The sequence below is a fragment of the Diachasma alloeum genome, unplaced genomic scaffold (genome assembly GCF_001412515.2).
Source record: "Diachasma alloeum isolate Michigan unplaced genomic scaffold, Dall2.0 Dall_scaffold_00203, whole genome shotgun sequence".
NCBI lineage: Eukaryota > Metazoa > Arthropoda > Insecta > Hymenoptera > Braconidae > Diachasma > Diachasma alloeum.
The window spans coordinates 443,413-462,871 of NW_021680368.1; the positions used below are offsets into that span (position 1 = coordinate 443,413).

A 19,459-nucleotide genomic window follows, 5' to 3' on the forward strand; every position below is an offset into this window, starting at 1 on the left:
GGGGGGGGGGGGGGGGGGGGGGACACCTACCTAGTGTTTCTTGTTATGAATCTGAGATGGTGTGAAATGCGAAAATGAGGATAGGAACTCGATGCGCATAACTTTCTTAATATGGACTTGAACAAAAAAGTGGGCACATCAATGAAAAGCTTATGATTTATATGATGTCACTAAGGGTATTTTCTATGTAGCTTTCCTCGTTTTTATTTTTATTCAATGGGCACGATCCGGAGGTAGTGTAGGGGGTTACGTTCGTGTATAGATACCCGGCAGCGTTCGGCCTGAGATGTTGGACAGTCGGAGTCAAAAATTTTCCTTGGTCGATACGCTGCCGCGTGTCTCGATTTTATAAGAATGTCGAGCTTGTCACGGACAGATCCGATGTCGAGTTTAGAGCACAAAAGTAGAGAAAATAAATCATTGTAATACGATGAAAATGGAACGATGCTGTCCAACGAACACAACAACACATATTCGAAGTAACGACATATCCTTTTTTTCTACTGCATTGAAACAGCAGTTTAATGTGAGTTATACAAATTTTTATATATCTCAAATTGTTTTTCATTAAGATTTTTTGTGTTTAGTATTAAATTAGAATTAAAAATTATTGATAACTGCCAAGGGTATTAATGAAAGATTGATTGACGGCAGCGAATCATGTGAAACATGTAAATTTTTTATGAAAAAAAAAATTGTAACGTGAATTGTATTTTTTTTATAATAATTTTTTTCTTTGTTCATAGAAATCGATTGTAATGTAAAAGTAAAATTTCTTTCTCTAATAGGAATGCATGATACATATGCATGATACTGAGATTTTCGAAGGATCTGATATATTAGTATTCACCATGAATTCCCGGACAGGAAGTACCTGGAATAGGCACGTTTAAAAATATCTGAAAGAAATGATAAAATTTGCATTGAAAGTTTAAAACCTTGCATTGTACATGTGGTTTTTTATCAAGTTTTTTAATGATCCAGGAATTAAGAGTTCTTTAAAATAATCAAGGTGCATTTATTTTTCGAGGTCTTACTTTGCAAGGTCATACTGATTAGAACAAACGTAATTGTTTAAGTGGCCAACTCGTGTTTAATTGGATGAAGGCTTTTCATTGTTTTATTCAATGGGAATAATTTTATTATGAAGCCATAATTATGGCGAAATATTCAAACAGACGTATACGTTTAACAAACATTAATGGTATTCAATAAATAAATGGATGAAGTCAGTGGTGAAGTGGTATGCAGAAGACAACGAGAAAAATGTGAAATTTCTTGCAAGTTCAACCACTTCATTGCAGAATTCAAACATTGAAACGAAAAATAATGTTGTAACGGTGATAGTAATTTAAAACGTCCTTTTTGCAAATGAATAATTTTAATTGGCGATAAAGAAAAAAAACACCTGCAAGTGTTGTGCATTGATTTTATTTCAGCTTAGGTAGTGTGAATACATTAAACATGATTATAAAAAAGTAGGTGAAATTACGCTTACGGACTAGCCGTAATCATAGTATATCGCCCACCCATCCTAACGAAGAGAAAAATTTAACAAACAATAACATGCTTCATTGCAAATCAAATAAAAGTGAAAGTCCTTTGATTGAATTCAGAGTTAATTACCGTTGGTAGAGTTTAAATGGAGAAAAACAAATATATATATATAGACATTTATATAGTTCTGTAAGAGAATGAACATGTTATGTGCAATAAGACTCAATGGGTTACCACAATTATAATCTCATGCCATCAAGTCATCTGAAAAAAAAATCCAGAAGTAATATAAATAACTAGAATTAATGATGAAGAATTGTTGAACATTTTTTAAACAAATTATCAATCTGAGTTACAGATTGCCAAATTAGTGTTTCTCGCGTTACCAATAATCATGCGAGGGTACTTCGTCTGTAGATTTTTTTTCATTGTACACTTGAGTATTTTAGTTCTTCAGCCATGTGGTAAAACGTAATAGATCAATTACGACATTTTTATTAGTTATTTAATTATCTCGAGAGTAAATGGACTGAGAAAATACTGAAAGAAATGTTTTTGTTGTCGACAAAAACTTGGTAAAAAAAAGCCTCGAGATGTTGTGGTAAAGTGATTTGTTCATGAGATAATAGAATTTTCAACGACATATCGGAATAATTGATGTGTCACGTTTTACTGAACTATTGAATTGATCAACAACAAAAAATAGCTGTTTTTTTCTACCATAAGAAATAAATATCTCAATGCCAATCGAACAATAATATTGATAATATTATTTTAAAGAACTGGGGTAAGGGTGAATAATGTCATAATAATAATCTTAAAGACCAAAGAAGATAGAATTATCATCATTTTAACGTTAGCTTTACGTTGAGCATTTGTTGAAAATGCCAAAAGCAGCACAAATAATTGCTATGTATCGACGCCATACAATAAATCATTGAATTTTGTAATGAAAAGACGTATCCAAGCGCTCATTGATGTGGAAATCATTTTTTAATGAATTTTTCTAATCATCGTCAATCACTAAAAATCGGGTTTGTCAGTACTAAAAATCTCTTGAATGTTTCAAAAAGTAAAAAAATGAAAAAAAAATACAAATGTTGAAATGACGTTTATTGTATACAAGTAAGAATTGTTGATTATTTGAGTAATTATATTAATTCATTGGAGAAAATAAATGTGAACCTGATGTAATTGTTCGCATATTTTTCATGCTGACGACAACAAAAATAATACATATAAAAAGAATGTAAGAATTTTTAGCTTTAATGTGTAATAGAAATTTTTACAAAGATTAACATGTGAATGATTAAAAACTGTCAACGAAAGAAACAAGATAAACCTGCAGTCAGGGGGACGAAATAATAAAGCGAGCCATGGCGTTAAACTTTCCCGTAATAATTGTAAAACCATAGGCCTAAAATGCCACTATAAATTTCTCGCTTAAGCCCGTGTATATAATGAGTAGGCATTTGTGATTTAAGAGAAGATTAATAATTACAACTGTACGGCATTATATCACTGCAAATCACATATAAATTGTGTATACACGTTTAGATGATAGATTGAATCATTATATTGATTAGAAGGAAAAAAAACCCATGGAACACGTAGTTATTGTATTATACACTTTATACATTGGGTTTGATTCATTATAAATGCCATCACTTATGTAAGGGTTTTAATAAAATTTGAAAAGTTGTGGACTAATTCATTTTTAATTGTAAGTATTAATGAATAAGATATAACCTGTAACTTATTTTTGCTTTGTAATCGTTCAAATTTAAGTTTTTGATTTTTTGAATGAATGGATGAAAATGAATCTTTTTTTTCAAATGTAATCATTGGGGTATTGTTGAGCCCTATCAATCGCGATTGATTAAAATTTAATTCATCGATTTTTTTTTTATTTTTCGAACTTTTCCGAAAATTGGTTGTCCCACGATAACTAAAAAAATGTTCTGAATTGATTGAATGATGGCTTAAAATGTTTGTTTTAATTCCAGTAAGTCAGAGTTGAAAGATGATTACGAAAGTCATGTCGGTTGAGTTGATTTTTATACTGATTGTTGAAAATTTAGAATTTTTCATGAATTTCCCTGAAAGTGAGCTTTCTGATGGTTTCTTCAAATGTGATGTTTCAAACTCATTCAAGTATGTATAAATGAATTTTTTCTATTACCAATGAATTACTAGAGGGCTACGTCTCCTGCTAACCCCCATGACCCTAATAATGACCCCCATGACCTTTATTCTGACCCTTAATTTTGGAATCTTAATTTCGAGTACCAAATTTTCATCACCAGAATTCGATTCGAATTTTTATAATATAGAGATACATGATAGAAGGAAATGATGTGCAAAATAACCATTCAAAAGCTATGTTATTAATTTATTAGCAAAAATAACTATACTATATGGAATACAAGATCCATTTCCTACTTTTTTAATTATAGATATTAATGAGTAAAATATTTTGATTAAATAGTTATAGTTTATTTGTGACAATTTGGACATTACATTTCACACTTTCTTCCTTCTCTTATTGTTATTATCTGAATTTGTACAGTCATTTAATATTAAGGGAAACGCAATTGACAAAATTCTTGGAAAAGTTTTTTCCACCACAATTAAATAAGTAATCAATTAACTGGGAATGAGATATCACGTAAAATTGATTAAGGATAAATAATATTAAAGTAGAGATTGTTCGACCATGATTTTCTCGAAGCCACCGGGGGGTGTGTGAGCGAATTCCTGGGGTATTAAATCGAGAATCGCCCCTTCGTCCACTGGAATAAATTCAAAATAGTTACATTATTTTAGTTCATATGTATTGATATTTATATATCTGCTTAATTTCAGAATGATCTCGGTATTGAATGTTTCTAGAGGGAAATCAAGAGACCATATTTGTAGGGAGATTTCTTAGCTACAATAACTCTTCGTTCTCGAGATCATTGTTCTTTCATTTATGAGCAGATCCACGATAAATTAACAGACCAAAAAAGTCGATGCTGGCGATTTTTGAAAATAACCGAAAACCACTATTATTCATGCAATTATCCCCCAAATGAGTGAATATTCAATCGAATCATTAAACATGAGTGAATTCAAGTACATTTTCGATTACCAACAAATGAAAGCTCTTTGAAAAGGGTATTTCTATTGTATAATTCAGTAGCGAAGCGGTAAACCGGGTTAAATCGATTTTGACTCTTGGCGAGTTTTTGATGAATATCTCGGAATCTAAGAGAGATAGAAAATTTTTCCCATGACCTTATTTATAACCCCCAATTGGCTCTACAAAAAAGGTAATGACAAAAATTTTTCTATCTCTCTTAGGTTCTGAGATATTCGTCAAAAACTGACCAGTAGTAAAAATCGACTTAACCCGGTTTACCGCTTCGCTACTGAATTGGAGAAATAATTTTTTACTCAAAAAATCATACTGAAGAATAGTAGAAGATATAATGAATTTAACTTCCACCATTTGCTAATATTTAATTCAACATTCACTTGTTTGGGCGGTAATTGCATGAATAGTCGCGATTTTCGATCATTTTCAATACTTATCTCAATGAAAAACTTAACAACCGCTGAACTACGACGATAGAAAAAATCTAATTGGCGCCAAATTTCTTGACATTTTATTGACAATTTTTGGTGAAAATTTCAGATTTTCAAAAAATTAGATTTTTGAGTAATTAACAATTTAAAAAAACGTTTTCTCGTATAAACCCCGTCAAACTGAAGAAAATGTTATGTATGACGTCTGATTTTGAAAGGTTTTTCATGTTCTTTAGGTGTGCCAATTTGGAAGAAAAAAATTTTTTTGGACAAAAACTAGCAATTTTCGAAAAATCATAATTCTCTCAATTATCCATATTTCTCAATTGTTCTTTTTCCAAATTTTTGACTAATCGCCATCGTCTCAGAACACAAAATTGACACGAAAATCCCTCGCATCGCCTTTTTGGTCCTGCTAATTTGGCGTGGATCTGCTCTTATAGAATAGAACTTTTGACAGTTTCTTCTCAAACCTATCGTTTTCTTGATAATTTTCAGTTTTTGAAACCGTTGCGCAAGATTTTACGTTTAGCATAAACCATTCCATAACTATCCCGCTTAATTAGGGCGAACAGGCTAATTACTGGACGGTTAAGGGATATTCGAGTTTCGTGATAGGATCTAAAGTAAGAGAATCACTTAAATGGGGTATGATGGCTTTCATACCTTCAAGAATGTTTTAATTAGCAATTTAATTAAAGAAATTATTTATTTGATATATATATTTATTATGAAAATAACAAAACAAAGAATAATGAAAATAGAGAAATAGTTGAATGCTGCCGAACCTCTAATTTCTGGACGACTGGGCGATATTTTTTTTTATTTATTAAATGTCGATCAATAGAAAAAATAGTTGATGACATGATTACACACGAGTAATATTATTGAAAGGTGAAATAATCAATGCAATTTTCATTTTATTTATGGAATATTCAATGCAAGTTGAAATTGTCCAGAAACTAACTCCCCTTCAGAAATTGGCCTGTTTACCCTATATACTCAACATGATTGTATACCATATAAAGCAGGATAAACTGTTCCCTTAATGCCCATGACAGGTGCTTCCAGAGGTTTCCCATTAACATAAAAATTGAGTTCTATATGATCGAAGGAGATTCCCTGAAACAAGAATTAAAGAAATTAATCATTCAAAATTGAAAATTTACCCCTAAAACACAATAAATTGACACTATAATTGAACAATTTACAATAATGTCTCCCTCCTGGGCAAGCGTTTGCACTTTATGTACTTCCTCCTTATTATGTCGAATAATGCCCGTAGAATTCAAGGCCCAACTTTCAGCGTCATTTCCACCCGTCGATGTATTCAAATCAGTCGTTCTTGTGGCCAAACCCACTGCCCAAACTCCATCTTGTCGTATTTTAACTTCAAAATAACTTTTACTTTGTACTAAAGGTACATTTGTGAGGGCACAGCCCTGTCCACAAGCTCTTAGGCCGTTCATAACAATTACTACCTCGTGACCTGTCGAAAGAGTGAGAATATATGTAAAAAATGCCTCAAATGTTTTTCAATCATTCATTCTGTAGATACATCGAGAACACACTGAGGAAAAAAATATTTTTGCCAAATATCCATTTACTTAAGAGAAGTATTTCTTCATTTTTCGATACTGTATTTCTTCAGTCGAGTCATTCCCAGGCAGTCCTCATTAGGTTTCAATTACGACAATTATATTGCTCTAGAGGATGATCATGTTAGATATGATCTTGAGTAAACTCCCTCAATGATTATCAATATTAAAAAATGAGTTGAAATTTTTTCCTCTGGAAAATGAGAAATTTAGGGAAAATGAATAATCATTGGGGGGAGTTCATCCAAGGTCATGTGCAACATAGTCATCCTCTAGAGCAACATGATTGTCATAATTGAAATGTAATCAGGCTCGCCTGGGAATGACCCGAAAGTAGAAATATAATTTCGAAAAAATAAATGCTTTTCTCAAGTAAATGAATGTTTGGCAAAAATATTTCTTTTTCTGAATGTGGAATCAGCAATCCATGGGTTATTAGTCTTCCTATGCTTTTCATTTTTTCGATGATAATTTTCGAAAACAACAATATTGTGGTATCTTAAAAATTGATGGACTGATTGAGCTGAAATTTGGCAGAGAAATGTCCCTAAACAATACCAATTATGGGCCAAAATTTCAGATTTTTAGCTATCACTTTATTCCTTTTTCGGGAAGATTTAGAAAAAATTTCCCCGAGTTTTGCATATTACATATGGACGGACAAAGAGACATTTCCTAACAACATCATATCGCAATCTTTAATGACATCGTAAGTCGTTTCCAAGTAAAATTAGAGAATCACAAAATCCATCGATCATTAAGTTTCCATTCGGAAGCAAGAAAATTCGAAATAACTGCAATATATCGAAAACGTTGTATGGAAGGGTATTCATATTGTGATTGATCTCCATAAAGACAGTAAGAAGAGTATTTTGAAAAGGAGAAAAATTGAAATCCGACCCGTAGTTTTAGATATGTTCAGGAAAACAGTTTACTTTTTCACTAAACGTTGAATATCTCCTAAGCTATTCATCCTATTTCACCCATCCAAAATTCCATCTTGTAATATCACTGGAGCTAAAATCCGTCTTATCACTATTTTTTGAGTTTTCGTGTATTCTCACAAAATAGAAAATGTCAGTTATGACGTTCGACAGAAATCATCATATGGAATATTCTGGTATAAAAAAATCAATTTTTGAAAAATTACTGTATTTAAAAAACCGATTGACTGATTGAGCTGAAATTTGGCCCATAAGTGCATCCAAACAATACCAATTGTAGGACTCAATTTCAGGTTTTTAACTGTAAGTTTACTTTTTTAAATGAAGATTTAGAATAAATTCTAAAAAATTGTACACAAGCATACACAGACATTTACTAAAAAAATCATATGTGGCCGTCCACATAAACAGGGCCCATTTATCGATATGGAGTTACGTATACTCCGATAATATTAATAAAATTCCGCAAATTCCAAGTCCAACACAACCCTGATAGGGTGAAAAATGACGTCGCTACAGAAGACCGAAGAAACTATTTAAGGGTGCCAAGTGAATTTGACGATGACCTTGAAAATTGACATCNCGACAAAAAAAATGGGGTACCGGGGTGAATAAGAGAGATATTTCAACCCGCCGTACCCATTTGATCCCATGCTTTCTCGAGGTCGTCACGCGAAATAGAGGATTTTCCGCATTCATTTTCTCGATGTCTAGTTCCGGTTGCAGGTTTGAAATTTCGTCGGATGGATGAATACATATTTCTCCAATGATGGAGGGAAGGAAACAAATTTTTTTGAATCTTTTTTCAAATTCACTTGGCACCCTTAAGATGCGTTTAAATGGAAGTTGCGGAGGCATCCACATATCTTGACGTTTCATGTCACGCTACATTACTTCCACACTGAGAGAAAAACGAACAAGTTCTCATACAAGTCTTGTTGGAACCCAAAAAATCGTAAGCTAAAAATGACTAAAAACTAAATTGTTTAATTTGAGTGGAATATTTGGCTCAAGTGGTGGATCATTCACACGAGACGGTGCTTTTTCATATAAAAATATCTCCGAGGGAAATTTATTAAAACAATATTTTGACTAGTTACAAGATTATTAAGGTAAATGTACCTATGCTCGTTCAGATGTCGCGAGCCATCACATTTTAATCATTTTAACACCCCCAAGAATCTATTAAGAGTGAAATAAAATTGGAGTTATTATTTTAGTTAATAAGGAAAGTTTTCGACACTAATGAACAGTGATTTATTTGTGAAGAATAAGAGAGAAAAATCCCATTCTTAAGCCCAAAATTTTGATATCCCATTCTTAATTAAAAAATGTTGATATCTCCGTCATAATAGTAAAATGGGATTAAAAATCCCTTGACTGGGATTTCAAATAGTTTATTAAAATTCAATAAAAATGCATAAATTATGTAATATCTTAATATTTCACTGAACCATCGGCAGTTAAAAGAATAGTTACAATGAAAAAGGTATTGATCCTACGACAACTGCTAACGGACTAAACGAATGAAAAAATCATTTAAAAAGTTGGACTGTCCAATTGAAATATAAATTTGTGCCTCGAAATATTTCTTAATATTGTTCCATCGCAAAATAGGATGCTTACAATGTTATTAGTTGGATATAACCTTTCCATATAACTCAAATCACGAGACGAGGATAGGGACAAGTGTCAAACGTGCACGGGGACAAGTGAGCGAGCGTAGAAACAGGGAACTTTTCACATTTATGGACGATTACTTATTAAAAAATAGTAGTTATTATGATTAATATGAGTGAATTCTAATGCTGAAGGTTTTACCCTCTGATGTCTAATTTAGAACATCACATCTTCACACTCATTTCGATAGAAATATTGGACTAATGATGCGTTCAAGAATTCATTTCTTATGTCTGATTACGGTTCATACTTACCAATAAAAAAAAAAATGTCTGATTATAGAATAGACGAAGTGAAGAACTACCGTTCCTTGTTTCGCCTAAAACGAACATTTTTCGGGAAAGAAAATACGTATGAGAGTCTCGAATAACAGAAAGTAGCGCTAGAAATGACATTTCTTGATTGTGCAGAGTATAATATGATTGTGAACAACTAAATCCATTTTTGCCACAAGAATTTTTCACATCAGGACAGTCTTCAAATAGCACGAGATTTAATTTTTTTGGTAATTTTCAACTTGTGTTTTTTTTGGTTCAAACAAGACTTATTTGAGAAAATATTTTTTTCTCTCACTGCAGGCTAAATTAGAAAATCGTCAAATTCGTAGATAAGAAATGTAAACAAATGCCTTTACCCATGTGAGAGGTATCCAGATTGATGGGATTGGGCTCCTTCTGACTGGTTTGGGCCCCAGCAAACCCTAGCCCATTAAAGCAACTTCTCAGACAACAAAACATCATCCTAGATAATAAATACTGAACTCAAGTTAATTAAAATTAAAGGGAACGAGTTAAGACACTTGACAATCAGCACCACATAATTAGATATTATAATTCCTATCTACTGATTTATTATTGTCGGAGGGAGGATGAATTGACGTGATATGCACCGTGATTTTGTACTTGCAAATGAGAAACACCTCCAGCATTTCGAGTTAACATGAAAAACTGGAGCTGTCGACGACTGTTTTCTGTTCTGCTCACGCAGAAAATGTGAAGGGACAGGGGGAGAACAATCGGAAAATGGCGTCTACACGCTGACAGTTAATCGATACTCTATGAGTGGACAATTGAATCGGAGCAAGATCATCCTTGATTTATGATTTGTCCTAGTAAGAAAAGAAACAGCATCCTATTTTTTTCTTGATTCAAAAAATTTAATCAATGCAGGAGTAATTCAAGACATTTTTTATGAGACTTTGAGGTTATTTGACAATGAGTGTAGAAGGATTTCTACACTATAGAAAATTTAACACGTTACCTAACCTCAAATTATTTTTAAAAGGGGAGCATTTTTCACCTCGAGAAAAATTGGAATTATTGCGATAAAGAAAGAGGGGAAATTTTGAAAAAAAAAATCTCTACAAAAACGATCTTTTGAGATTTTATCCTGAAATCAGCCCGGCCCGAGATAATTCTATAATTGCTTCAATCAATATCGATATCCTAGTAAAATATGTTAATCTGACCAAAAAGTAGGGGGGAGGTTGGGGTAAAATGGACACTTTTGACTTTTTTAAAAATATTAGTGACGGGTTGAAATGTTGATGAAATTTAATAATTTTTTGTTCAATACAAAGAACAATTCTTTCCCTTTGTGATGAGCCTAAACTGAGCTCTATTATTACATTTGTTTTTGAGTTATGAATAATTTTAAAAAATTCTAGTGTCCATTTTACCCTACTCTCCCCTAGTTCTACAATAAAATGCCAGAATTTTTTTTTCTAGTAGAATTTCCTACGAAAATTTCATGCAAAAAATTTCTTCCAAGTTCTGCATTACAATTCCATTCATCAACAAAAATGTGAAATCATGTGGTCTTTATTTAAAAAAAAAAAAAAAGAAAAAATGCCAAAGTACCCAAAATGGTTTTTTATTATTTTTTGTTTAATGCGTACAAGTTAATTTTACACTCGGCTGGGGAACAACATCTGAAAAAGACAAAACAATTATTAGAAATTGAAATGATGCTATGGATTTGTGACGGAAAATAATGAATACTTACAATTCTGATACGATGACCCATAGCCTTGGCAGGTAAATTCCTCTTGAATTTAGCACGAACAGATCCACTGGTGCCATGTGGACGTGTCACTTTACCCCAAATTGCCCTTACTTTAGTTTTCTTTGTGGTCTTTCCGGGAACTGGAGTCTTGTTCTTTGCCTGTAACAATTAAAGCCTCATTAATATTGAACCATTAATTATATAACACAAAATTCGTTCACAAAATAATGGAAAGATGTGAATCATAAAAAATAATTTCAATATACGAAAATCCGAATGTATTTTCTTATGAGGTCCAGTTGCCAAAAAAATTTCAAACTAAATTTCACTAGTTTCTTCTCCACTGTCAAGATATTTGGGTTTGAAATTCTATCACATACTTTTGCACTGACACATCATGTTCTCGATAAAATTACCTATTACATACAATGAAATAGTAATATATTATTTTATTTTTTGACACATTTAATGATTTGGATTAAGACATTATCACAGAAATTGTTATCTTCCCATTCTAATCACAGGATATACATATTGAATCTTACTCAACTGCCATTGAACGCACCACTTACATTGTGTAATGTACATTCCTCATTGTGCATTCAAACTTGTGAATGTTCAATTTATCGTGCGCGCTGCAACATGTATGATTCAAGTATATCCAATTTAAAAAAATCAAAAATCCAGAAAACTTGAGCCGAGATTGGCGAATTCAGTTTTTCTTGAATTTCATGTTTTACGTATTTATGGCGCAGTCAGGGGAAGTCGAAAAAAAGTCACGAAATTGATGATTTTTTAAATACATTCTTTGATTTTTTCCAAACCCCTATGCAAAATCCCAGATAGCCTAGGGAAATGGGTGAAATGCACGAATTTTTCTAAAAAATGTAGTCCAACACGGACTCTTATGGGAATTTAAAAAAATATTAATTAAAAATAGGAAAAAGTTACTATTTTCCTGAAATTTCGCACTTGGGTGGAGCTTTCATAGAGGGACGTAAAGAAAATAATCCAAGTGGCCTAGGAGAATTGTTTAGAAGGGATAATTGAAAAACTCATGAAAAATAGAAATTCTGCGTGCGCAACTTGGAATAGCGACAACGTTGAAGTTCGAAATCGTAGAGGGCTAATCGCGGCAAATACGAATGGAGTTGTGATGATACATTTCGCTATGGGAAGGGACAACAGCTGAGTGAATCAGTGCCACTTTTTATTTTCATATTAATCATTTTCCAATTATCCAAAAGACAAGCTAGAAAAATAAAAGAAGGTTGAAATATGTGTGAAAAAATAGAAGAGTTATTAAAAAAATATTTCGAACACAAAAATGGTCGAAGTAGAGTGAAAATTTGTAATTGAAATATAGTTTTTTTTTTTCAACAATTGGTTTCCTGCGAGAGAACAATAGATTCTGCTCTGTCTCACTTCCTAACTGGCCACCCCGCCATAATTACCTTAAATTATACTCGTTGAATTGCATACAATGCGTCGAACTTTCACAAGTTTGAATTATACAATGTGAAATTCCGATTGCCCAGTGTGTGAAAATTTTGTATCTGAATATTAATATTATTTATTCAACGTGCAAAAATCGGTCATCATTTTCATTATATCCCATTAAGATTCTCCTATCCTTAACGTCAAAAATGGGAGGTAATCTCATAATTATAGCTATCAATTCTAATCAACTTTATTCGAAGAAAACCTTAGTAAACGCAATATTAAGAAAGTAGAATTCTCCTATTTTCCTTTGATCTAAATTATTTGACAATTATGATTCGCTTATTGATGTGTCATAGAATGTTTCATAGATTCAAGATATTGCCCACGCTTTTTTTACAAAAAAAATTGACACTGACAATAATTTTCATAATGGGCACAGGATTTTAATTTTTTTCTGATTTTTCAAGATTTTATATAGATTTTAATCTTCTTTCCAGTCTTAAAATCATTATTTTCTCATAAAATTTCTGATTGAGCACAAACTCAACCAGAATGTTTCTATTCATATTAACTTCGGTTAGAATTTATTTCAGATTTTAATCTTCAAAATTGGAGTTATATTTATACTTCTTTAACGTATGCCTTACATCACACCACAAAATTTATTCACAATTTTATAGAACGGAATAAATTATCAGAAAAATAACTTCACTAAATGTGAAACCTAATGAGCTGTCTCCAAGTTTGAGTTTCGAAAAAAAATCTGAAATAAAATTCCAAAATTTTCCTCCAATTCCAAGACATTTGTTCATAATTTCACTATTGGACTAAGTCATGAATTATTTTCACGCTGAATTACCTTGTACACGTAAACACAACGTTTGCCAACGTAGAAGTCAGAGTCTCCTTTAGATCTGGCTCCCTCGACTTTGAGGAGAGCAGTGTGCTCGTGTTGATTACGAAGACCTCTTTTGTAACCAGTGAAAATGGCCTTTGCGTATAGACGTCCGTGTCTCTTGAAGGGCCTCTTCTTGAGGGGTGCTGGCTCACTAGGTTTCTCCTTTGGAGCCTTCTTCTCCTTGGGAGCCTTGGCTTTCGCCTTTGGTGCTGCAGCCGAGTCTGCCATTTCTGGATAAAAATATGATAAAAAATCGATTATGAGTTGGGCCACGTTATTAAAGGCTCCATACACTGAGAGAAAAGTTTTTTAATATGTAGACCATATTTATTTGAGAGAAGTAAATCATTTTTAATGGCTTAAATCTCATTTATCACTATCATTCCGCATTACATCATGAATATATTACATATCAATACGTTGGAAGTCCAAAAAAAAATCGTGAAAACAATCAATCCTTGAAGATTGACGATTCTTCTAGGTGAATTTGAGTGAGTTCATTTGCGACAAAATCGTACTTGAATACAAGAATAGTCTAAAGCACGAGACCTTTCTTGGTCTCGTTTCTGGGAGAATTAAGCGATAGGAGGAAAATTACTTCTTTTTAGTAAATATGTTTCAGATATTCGTTTTTTTTTCTCAGCGTAGTAAAATAGTATAACGAAACAATCAAGCAATCTATCAATCAATCGATTGTCCGAAGTCATTGAATTTTTAATTTTTTTTTGGTCTGAGGAAAGTAGAGTAATTTTTTCACTGGATAATGAGAGCTATGAGAAAAATTTTCGTGAAAATTTGGACGGTGTATGGATGTTGAGATATTCACGAAGAACATTCAGATCAAAGAGAAGTCGAATTGACAAGTTTGATCATTTCACTGTTGAACGATTTCTAGGATTTCTTCAGAGGTTTCAATGAATTGCAGGGTGATTCCTTTTCATCAATTTTCACGATAACAAAGATGATCTGGGTTTGAGGTTAGGTTAAACGAACTCATTTCCCGAGGTGAAAATTAAATTGTGAATAAAAAAATTAAAATTTAAAGTTTCAACAATGAATAAAGTAAACGTCACATTCTCGTGCACTTCGGTTATTATTTTTATTCTAATATTTTTTAGCAATTAATTGAGGTGTCAACAGCGGCTCCTTAACCACACTAAACATCACTCTCGTAATCCAATTAAATCAACATGAAATGCACAGAAATCACCCTCACAATTATTTACTAATTGAACTTTGAGATGCACTTTATGAATAACAACGAGTATTTTTTCGATAAACCTTAGGATAATGGATATTTTTAATAATTTATTACAGAAAGCCACGGGGAGAAACGTACCGGATGTATAGCACGAGTAAAAAGAGACAGGAAACAGTAGGCGAGGTTGATATGACAGATCCCTCCGAAAAACCACTCGATTCTTCTTATCGACAGGGAACGTCGTCGTAGTTCCAGCTGATTACCTGGCGCTACTGCATGCGGCGGGTGCTTTGAATATCCGGAGTGACACTAGTCATGGAATTCTTCGACAGAAAAAGGTAAGGGAATTCATTACAAAAGTATTTTTATTTCGAAAATTCATACGTTGGGGATTATTTTAAAGATTGAATCGTCGGTTGCAAAGAATTTTAATCTCTAATTTTAAGCGGTCGAAAAAAACTACAAAATCGGATTCATGAAGACAAATTAAGCGAAACATAGTACTCTTGGAAATGATTCCTCGAAAAGCGACAAATTTTTTGTTTCGGGGATGAACCTCCCCTTAATTCCCATATAACCTGCTAACCTGCTATACAGGGATAGAAATTTTTGATAAAAATTATCCTACCGTTCTATAAAAATGTATCATGAGTCATCGTTTCCCCATTTCTATCCCGAAATTTAGTAAAAATTAATATATGATGATCAAATTTTATTCTACGTTAGAGAAATTTTATCCTGATGAAAATAAAAATAACCGTGCCGATAGAGTAAAAATTACTGTATCGGTAGGGTAAAATTTAACAAACGTTCTAGAATTTTCATTGTTATCTATATAAAAATTATTGGACTGGAAGGGTAAAATTTATTATGCGTCAGGATAAAATTTCTCTAACGTAGAATAAAATTTGATCACCATATATTAATTTTTACTAAATTTCGGGACAGAAATGAGGAATCGATGACTCATGATACACTTTTATAGAACGGTAGGATAATTTTTATAAAAAATTTCTCTGTCTGTATATTGGGTGCATGTTGTCTATTTCATTTTTAAGTAATCAACTCAAATTGGTAGCTTAAGGTATATTCTAAGACAGACGGACCCAAAAAAAAGTTAGTCCCTACGGATTTTTTGAAAAAATTCGAAATAATTTAATTTATTGCATTCTCTTAAGTTATTGAGTTTTTCTATTCCCATGTATTGCTGATGCAGGCAACAATAACTGTTTGAATCAAATGAGAAATTATTGGTTAATTAATGTTTTTGAATCATATAACCTATAGTCCCCGTTTGGCCTATGCCTCGCGTGTTAGAAGCCCGCATTTAATTATTTATTACGTCCTAGACTGTAATACAGCTAGTTAGCATATTTTTTCTATAGCTGAGGACTATTAAAAATCATTATCTACGAAAAAAATAGGGACAATCTTAATAAAAACCGGTTCTTATGGATATACTTGAGCACTCCATTGGTCGCGCCGTAAGCGCCGCGGCGTACTAGCACACTGAGAAACAAATTTTTGTCAAATATTCATTTACTTGACAGAAGTTTTTATTTTTTCAAAATTGTATTTCTTCAATGGTGTCATCCCTAGACGAGCCTGATTGGCTTTCAATTACAACAATCATGTTGCTCTAAAGGATGACTATGTTGCACATGACCTTGGATGAACTCCTCTAATGATTATTCATTTTTCCTAAATTTGTTATTTTCTAGAGGAAAGAATTTCGATTAATTTTTTAATGTTGATACTTTTTTTAAAAATTTTTTCTTCTTGTATACCCTTTCGCGTCTTTACGATTTGTTCCCTTTTCACTCCCCAACTCCCTGTACCGCATTCGCCGAAGGACAAGGGAAAACCTCATTTGAGGGAAAAACCTGCCCAGGTACAGTCGTCTCTTGCGAGACTCCCGCTCGACAATGAAACCGTGAGATTTAGAATGTCACAAATTTCCCCCCCCCCCCAGCCGGGAATCGAACCCGGTTCTCCCGCATGCCAGTCCCACACCCCGGGTAGAAATTCAACCGGGGATTCAGCCGCAACTCGGGTGAGCGCGAGCTCAGCCTCGGCTTGCCGCTTGACCCGAGTTCACGCCGCGACACGCCGCTCCATACCGGCTCACAGTCGAACGCTCATCAGACGGCATAACCCGGCACTTGAGTTTGAGCTGTGGCTCAACGCTTAGAACTCAGCTCCAATTGAGTCGTGTCGTTTCGAGTGGAGGGTGGAATAGAATGATATTTATGCATTTGTAGAATATCGATTTAAAATTTGAATACTTTGGAAAATCCTTGTCTTCTTACTATAAAAAAAAATGGAATTCCACTGAACTTTCTATAAAATTTGAAATTTACTGATTTTTCCCTCTGTCATCGAATATAAAACCTGGCACTTTCTCTAAGAATTCCTATTGAATTTCTATTGGAGCTCTATGAGAATTCTATTCAAGTTTTATTGCAATTCTATTGAAAAATTATATTTTTTTTGCGTCAATTCCATTGGAAATTATGCAACTTTTCCCTGCATTTTTAATAGATATTTGTTTGTAGAAAAAAATCCATTGATTTTTCTAGATAATTTATTCTGTTAGGATTTCTTCCACAGAAACTATTGGGCATGAATTTTCCAAGTTTTGTTCCTGCATTTGATTAAAAGAAAAGAAGAAAAACCGAGCGGAAAAAACTTAGAAATCTTACGCCTAAGAAAATCTATAGGAACATAAAAACCTATTTACTTTCTTGCACCAAATTTTACCTTAACAAAAAGACTCTATGAAGTTGCATAATCTCCTATAGAATCGGCGCAAGAAACGAATAGAATTCTAATAGAACTTCCAGAGAATTCTCATAGAATTCCAATAGAAATTTAATAGAAAGCGCTAGGTTTTTCTGTTGAATTTTTTCATGCGTGTTATTTTGGCATACCTGTATTCAACATTTCCCTAATAAATCGTAGAATATTCTTAGAACTCGTAGGCCTATCGAAAAATGAAGAATATCCTCTCCTGTAGCGTTGATAATTAATAATAAAGGTTCGTTAACGTTTTTCAAGTGATTATTTTTCTTGATTTTGTTTGTTGTATTCGCGAGAAAAAAGAAAGTTTTGACTACGTTTCAGTGAATTGTTCTACCTTGTATTTTCAGATTAATCCCATTCGATTAGTTAATATCACGTTATTTCTGATGAGCTTGTGATTGTTCATCTGAAAAAGCATGCCATCTTCACATTTATTCGATTGTTTTTTCGCTCAAATCACGATGCCATCGGACCTGTCAAATCATTATTGAGGTTAAGTATACTGGGATTGAGTAATTGGAGATGAACCTGAGGTTGAGCAGTGGCCATTCAACTAAAGCCCGGCGAAGCGTTTCGCGTAATAGTCTAACGCTGTGAGCGCGTGACGCAGCTCAACCTCGGGTACATGTGACGCGCGTGGAGTTTATCCCAAGCTGGGGCGGAGTGGCGTATTTCTAGCTGGGATACGGGTTCCGAGCCGAGCTCGAGCGGCGTGATTTCTACCCGGGACTCTAACCACACAGCCACCGCCGTCGGTAATGTTGATACTTATTGAGGGAGTTCACTCAAGATCATAACCGACATGATCATTTTCTAGAACATTATAATTGACATAATTGAAACCTAATGAGGATTGCCTGGGAATGACTCGACTGGAGAAATATGGTATTGAAAAAATAAATACTTCTTCAACTAAATGAATATTTGGCAAAGATAATTATTTTTTCCAGTGCATCAATCGACATAATGATAAATTTGAAAGATCTAAGAAAAATCGGAAAAAATCAAGAGTGATCTAGATCATATTGAAGAAGTCCCACGAGATTCTTTATGTTCAGTGGTACCCTTAATTATATATTCAAGCTCAAAGTAGCCATGTTTTTCTGCAAATTCGCATTAAACACGATACACGACCCGGAGTTTCGGAATAAAAATGTGAAAATCTAACTGCTTATGATATTTTTGGCGGATATTTTTATTGATAGGGCTTCTAAACACTTCAAAATGACAAGTCAAATTTTTTCAAATTTTTCTGAGGCTTTACTATAGTGAAATTTAAAAAATCGGAAAAAATGCGGTGCGGTACATACCCTTGCAGAATGCTCAATCATTACTTCCGGCTTCCTGCTGCACGTTAGAATCATGTCCCAACTTTCCCTGCATTCTCCCGCAATTAGTAAAGACAAAAGAATTTGTTCGGATTGAAATAGTATATTTCGTAACGAGTGCAAAAAACATTTTTTCACGAGTTACGAACAATATTTTTCATCACAATGTGGCGGAAATAGGACTTTGAGGCACGCGGAGCGTGCCGAAAAGTTCACTTTTCGTCACAGCGTGATGAAAAAACTGATTTGACACGATAGCGAATATTCTTAAAAATTTTCTTCTGAATTTTCCGTGTTAAATCCCGGAGTTTTGTTTCATGTTTAATTTTCACTGAAATTTCAGGAAATCTTGTCATTGCGAAATCAAATATTCCATTAATTTTTTCATCGAATTTGCAGAAAATCAATAAAATACTCGATTTTTCATTAAATTACATTAAAAACGGAAATTTATATAGCGTTCCACATATTTGTGACGTCATAGGAAATAATTG

At 33.1% G+C, this 19,459-nt stretch overlaps 2 protein-coding genes across 3 annotated transcripts; both read right to left on the reverse strand.

Moving 5' to 3' along the window:
- Window positions 1–3,971: 3,971 nt before the first annotated feature.
- Window positions 3,972–10,310, reverse strand: LOC107036002 (SPRY domain-containing protein 7). The gene is made up of 4 exons (XM_015253681.2): window positions 9,924–10,310; window positions 6,279–6,556; window positions 6,087–6,189; window positions 3,972–4,289 (listed from the first exon to the last, which is right to left on the reverse strand). The coding sequence occupies exons 1-4, from the start codon at window positions 10,027–10,029 to the stop codon at window positions 4,192–4,194; spliced, it is 585 nt and encodes a 194-aa protein (XP_015109167.1). The 5' UTR covers window positions 10,030–10,310; the 3' UTR covers window positions 3,972–4,191.
- Window positions 10,311–11,145: 835 nt separating this feature from the next.
- Window positions 11,146–15,022, reverse strand: LOC107035989 (60S ribosomal protein L35a). Of its 2 annotated transcripts, none has more exons than XM_015253664.2 (4): window positions 14,974–15,022; window positions 13,596–13,864; window positions 11,294–11,452; window positions 11,146–11,219 (listed from the first exon to the last, which is right to left on the reverse strand). In XM_015253664.2, the coding sequence occupies exons 2-4, from the start codon at window positions 13,860–13,862 to the stop codon at window positions 11,196–11,198; spliced, it is 450 nt and encodes a 149-aa protein (XP_015109150.1). In that variant the 5' UTR covers window positions 13,863–13,864; window positions 14,974–15,022; the 3' UTR covers window positions 11,146–11,195. The 2 variants fall into 2 exon arrangements, with proteins under 2 accessions (XP_015109150.1, XP_015109151.1); XM_015253665.2 differs by lacking the exon at window positions 14,974–15,022 and adding an exon at window positions 14,950–14,973.
- Between the last annotated feature and the right edge of the window lie 4,437 nt (window positions 15,023–19,459).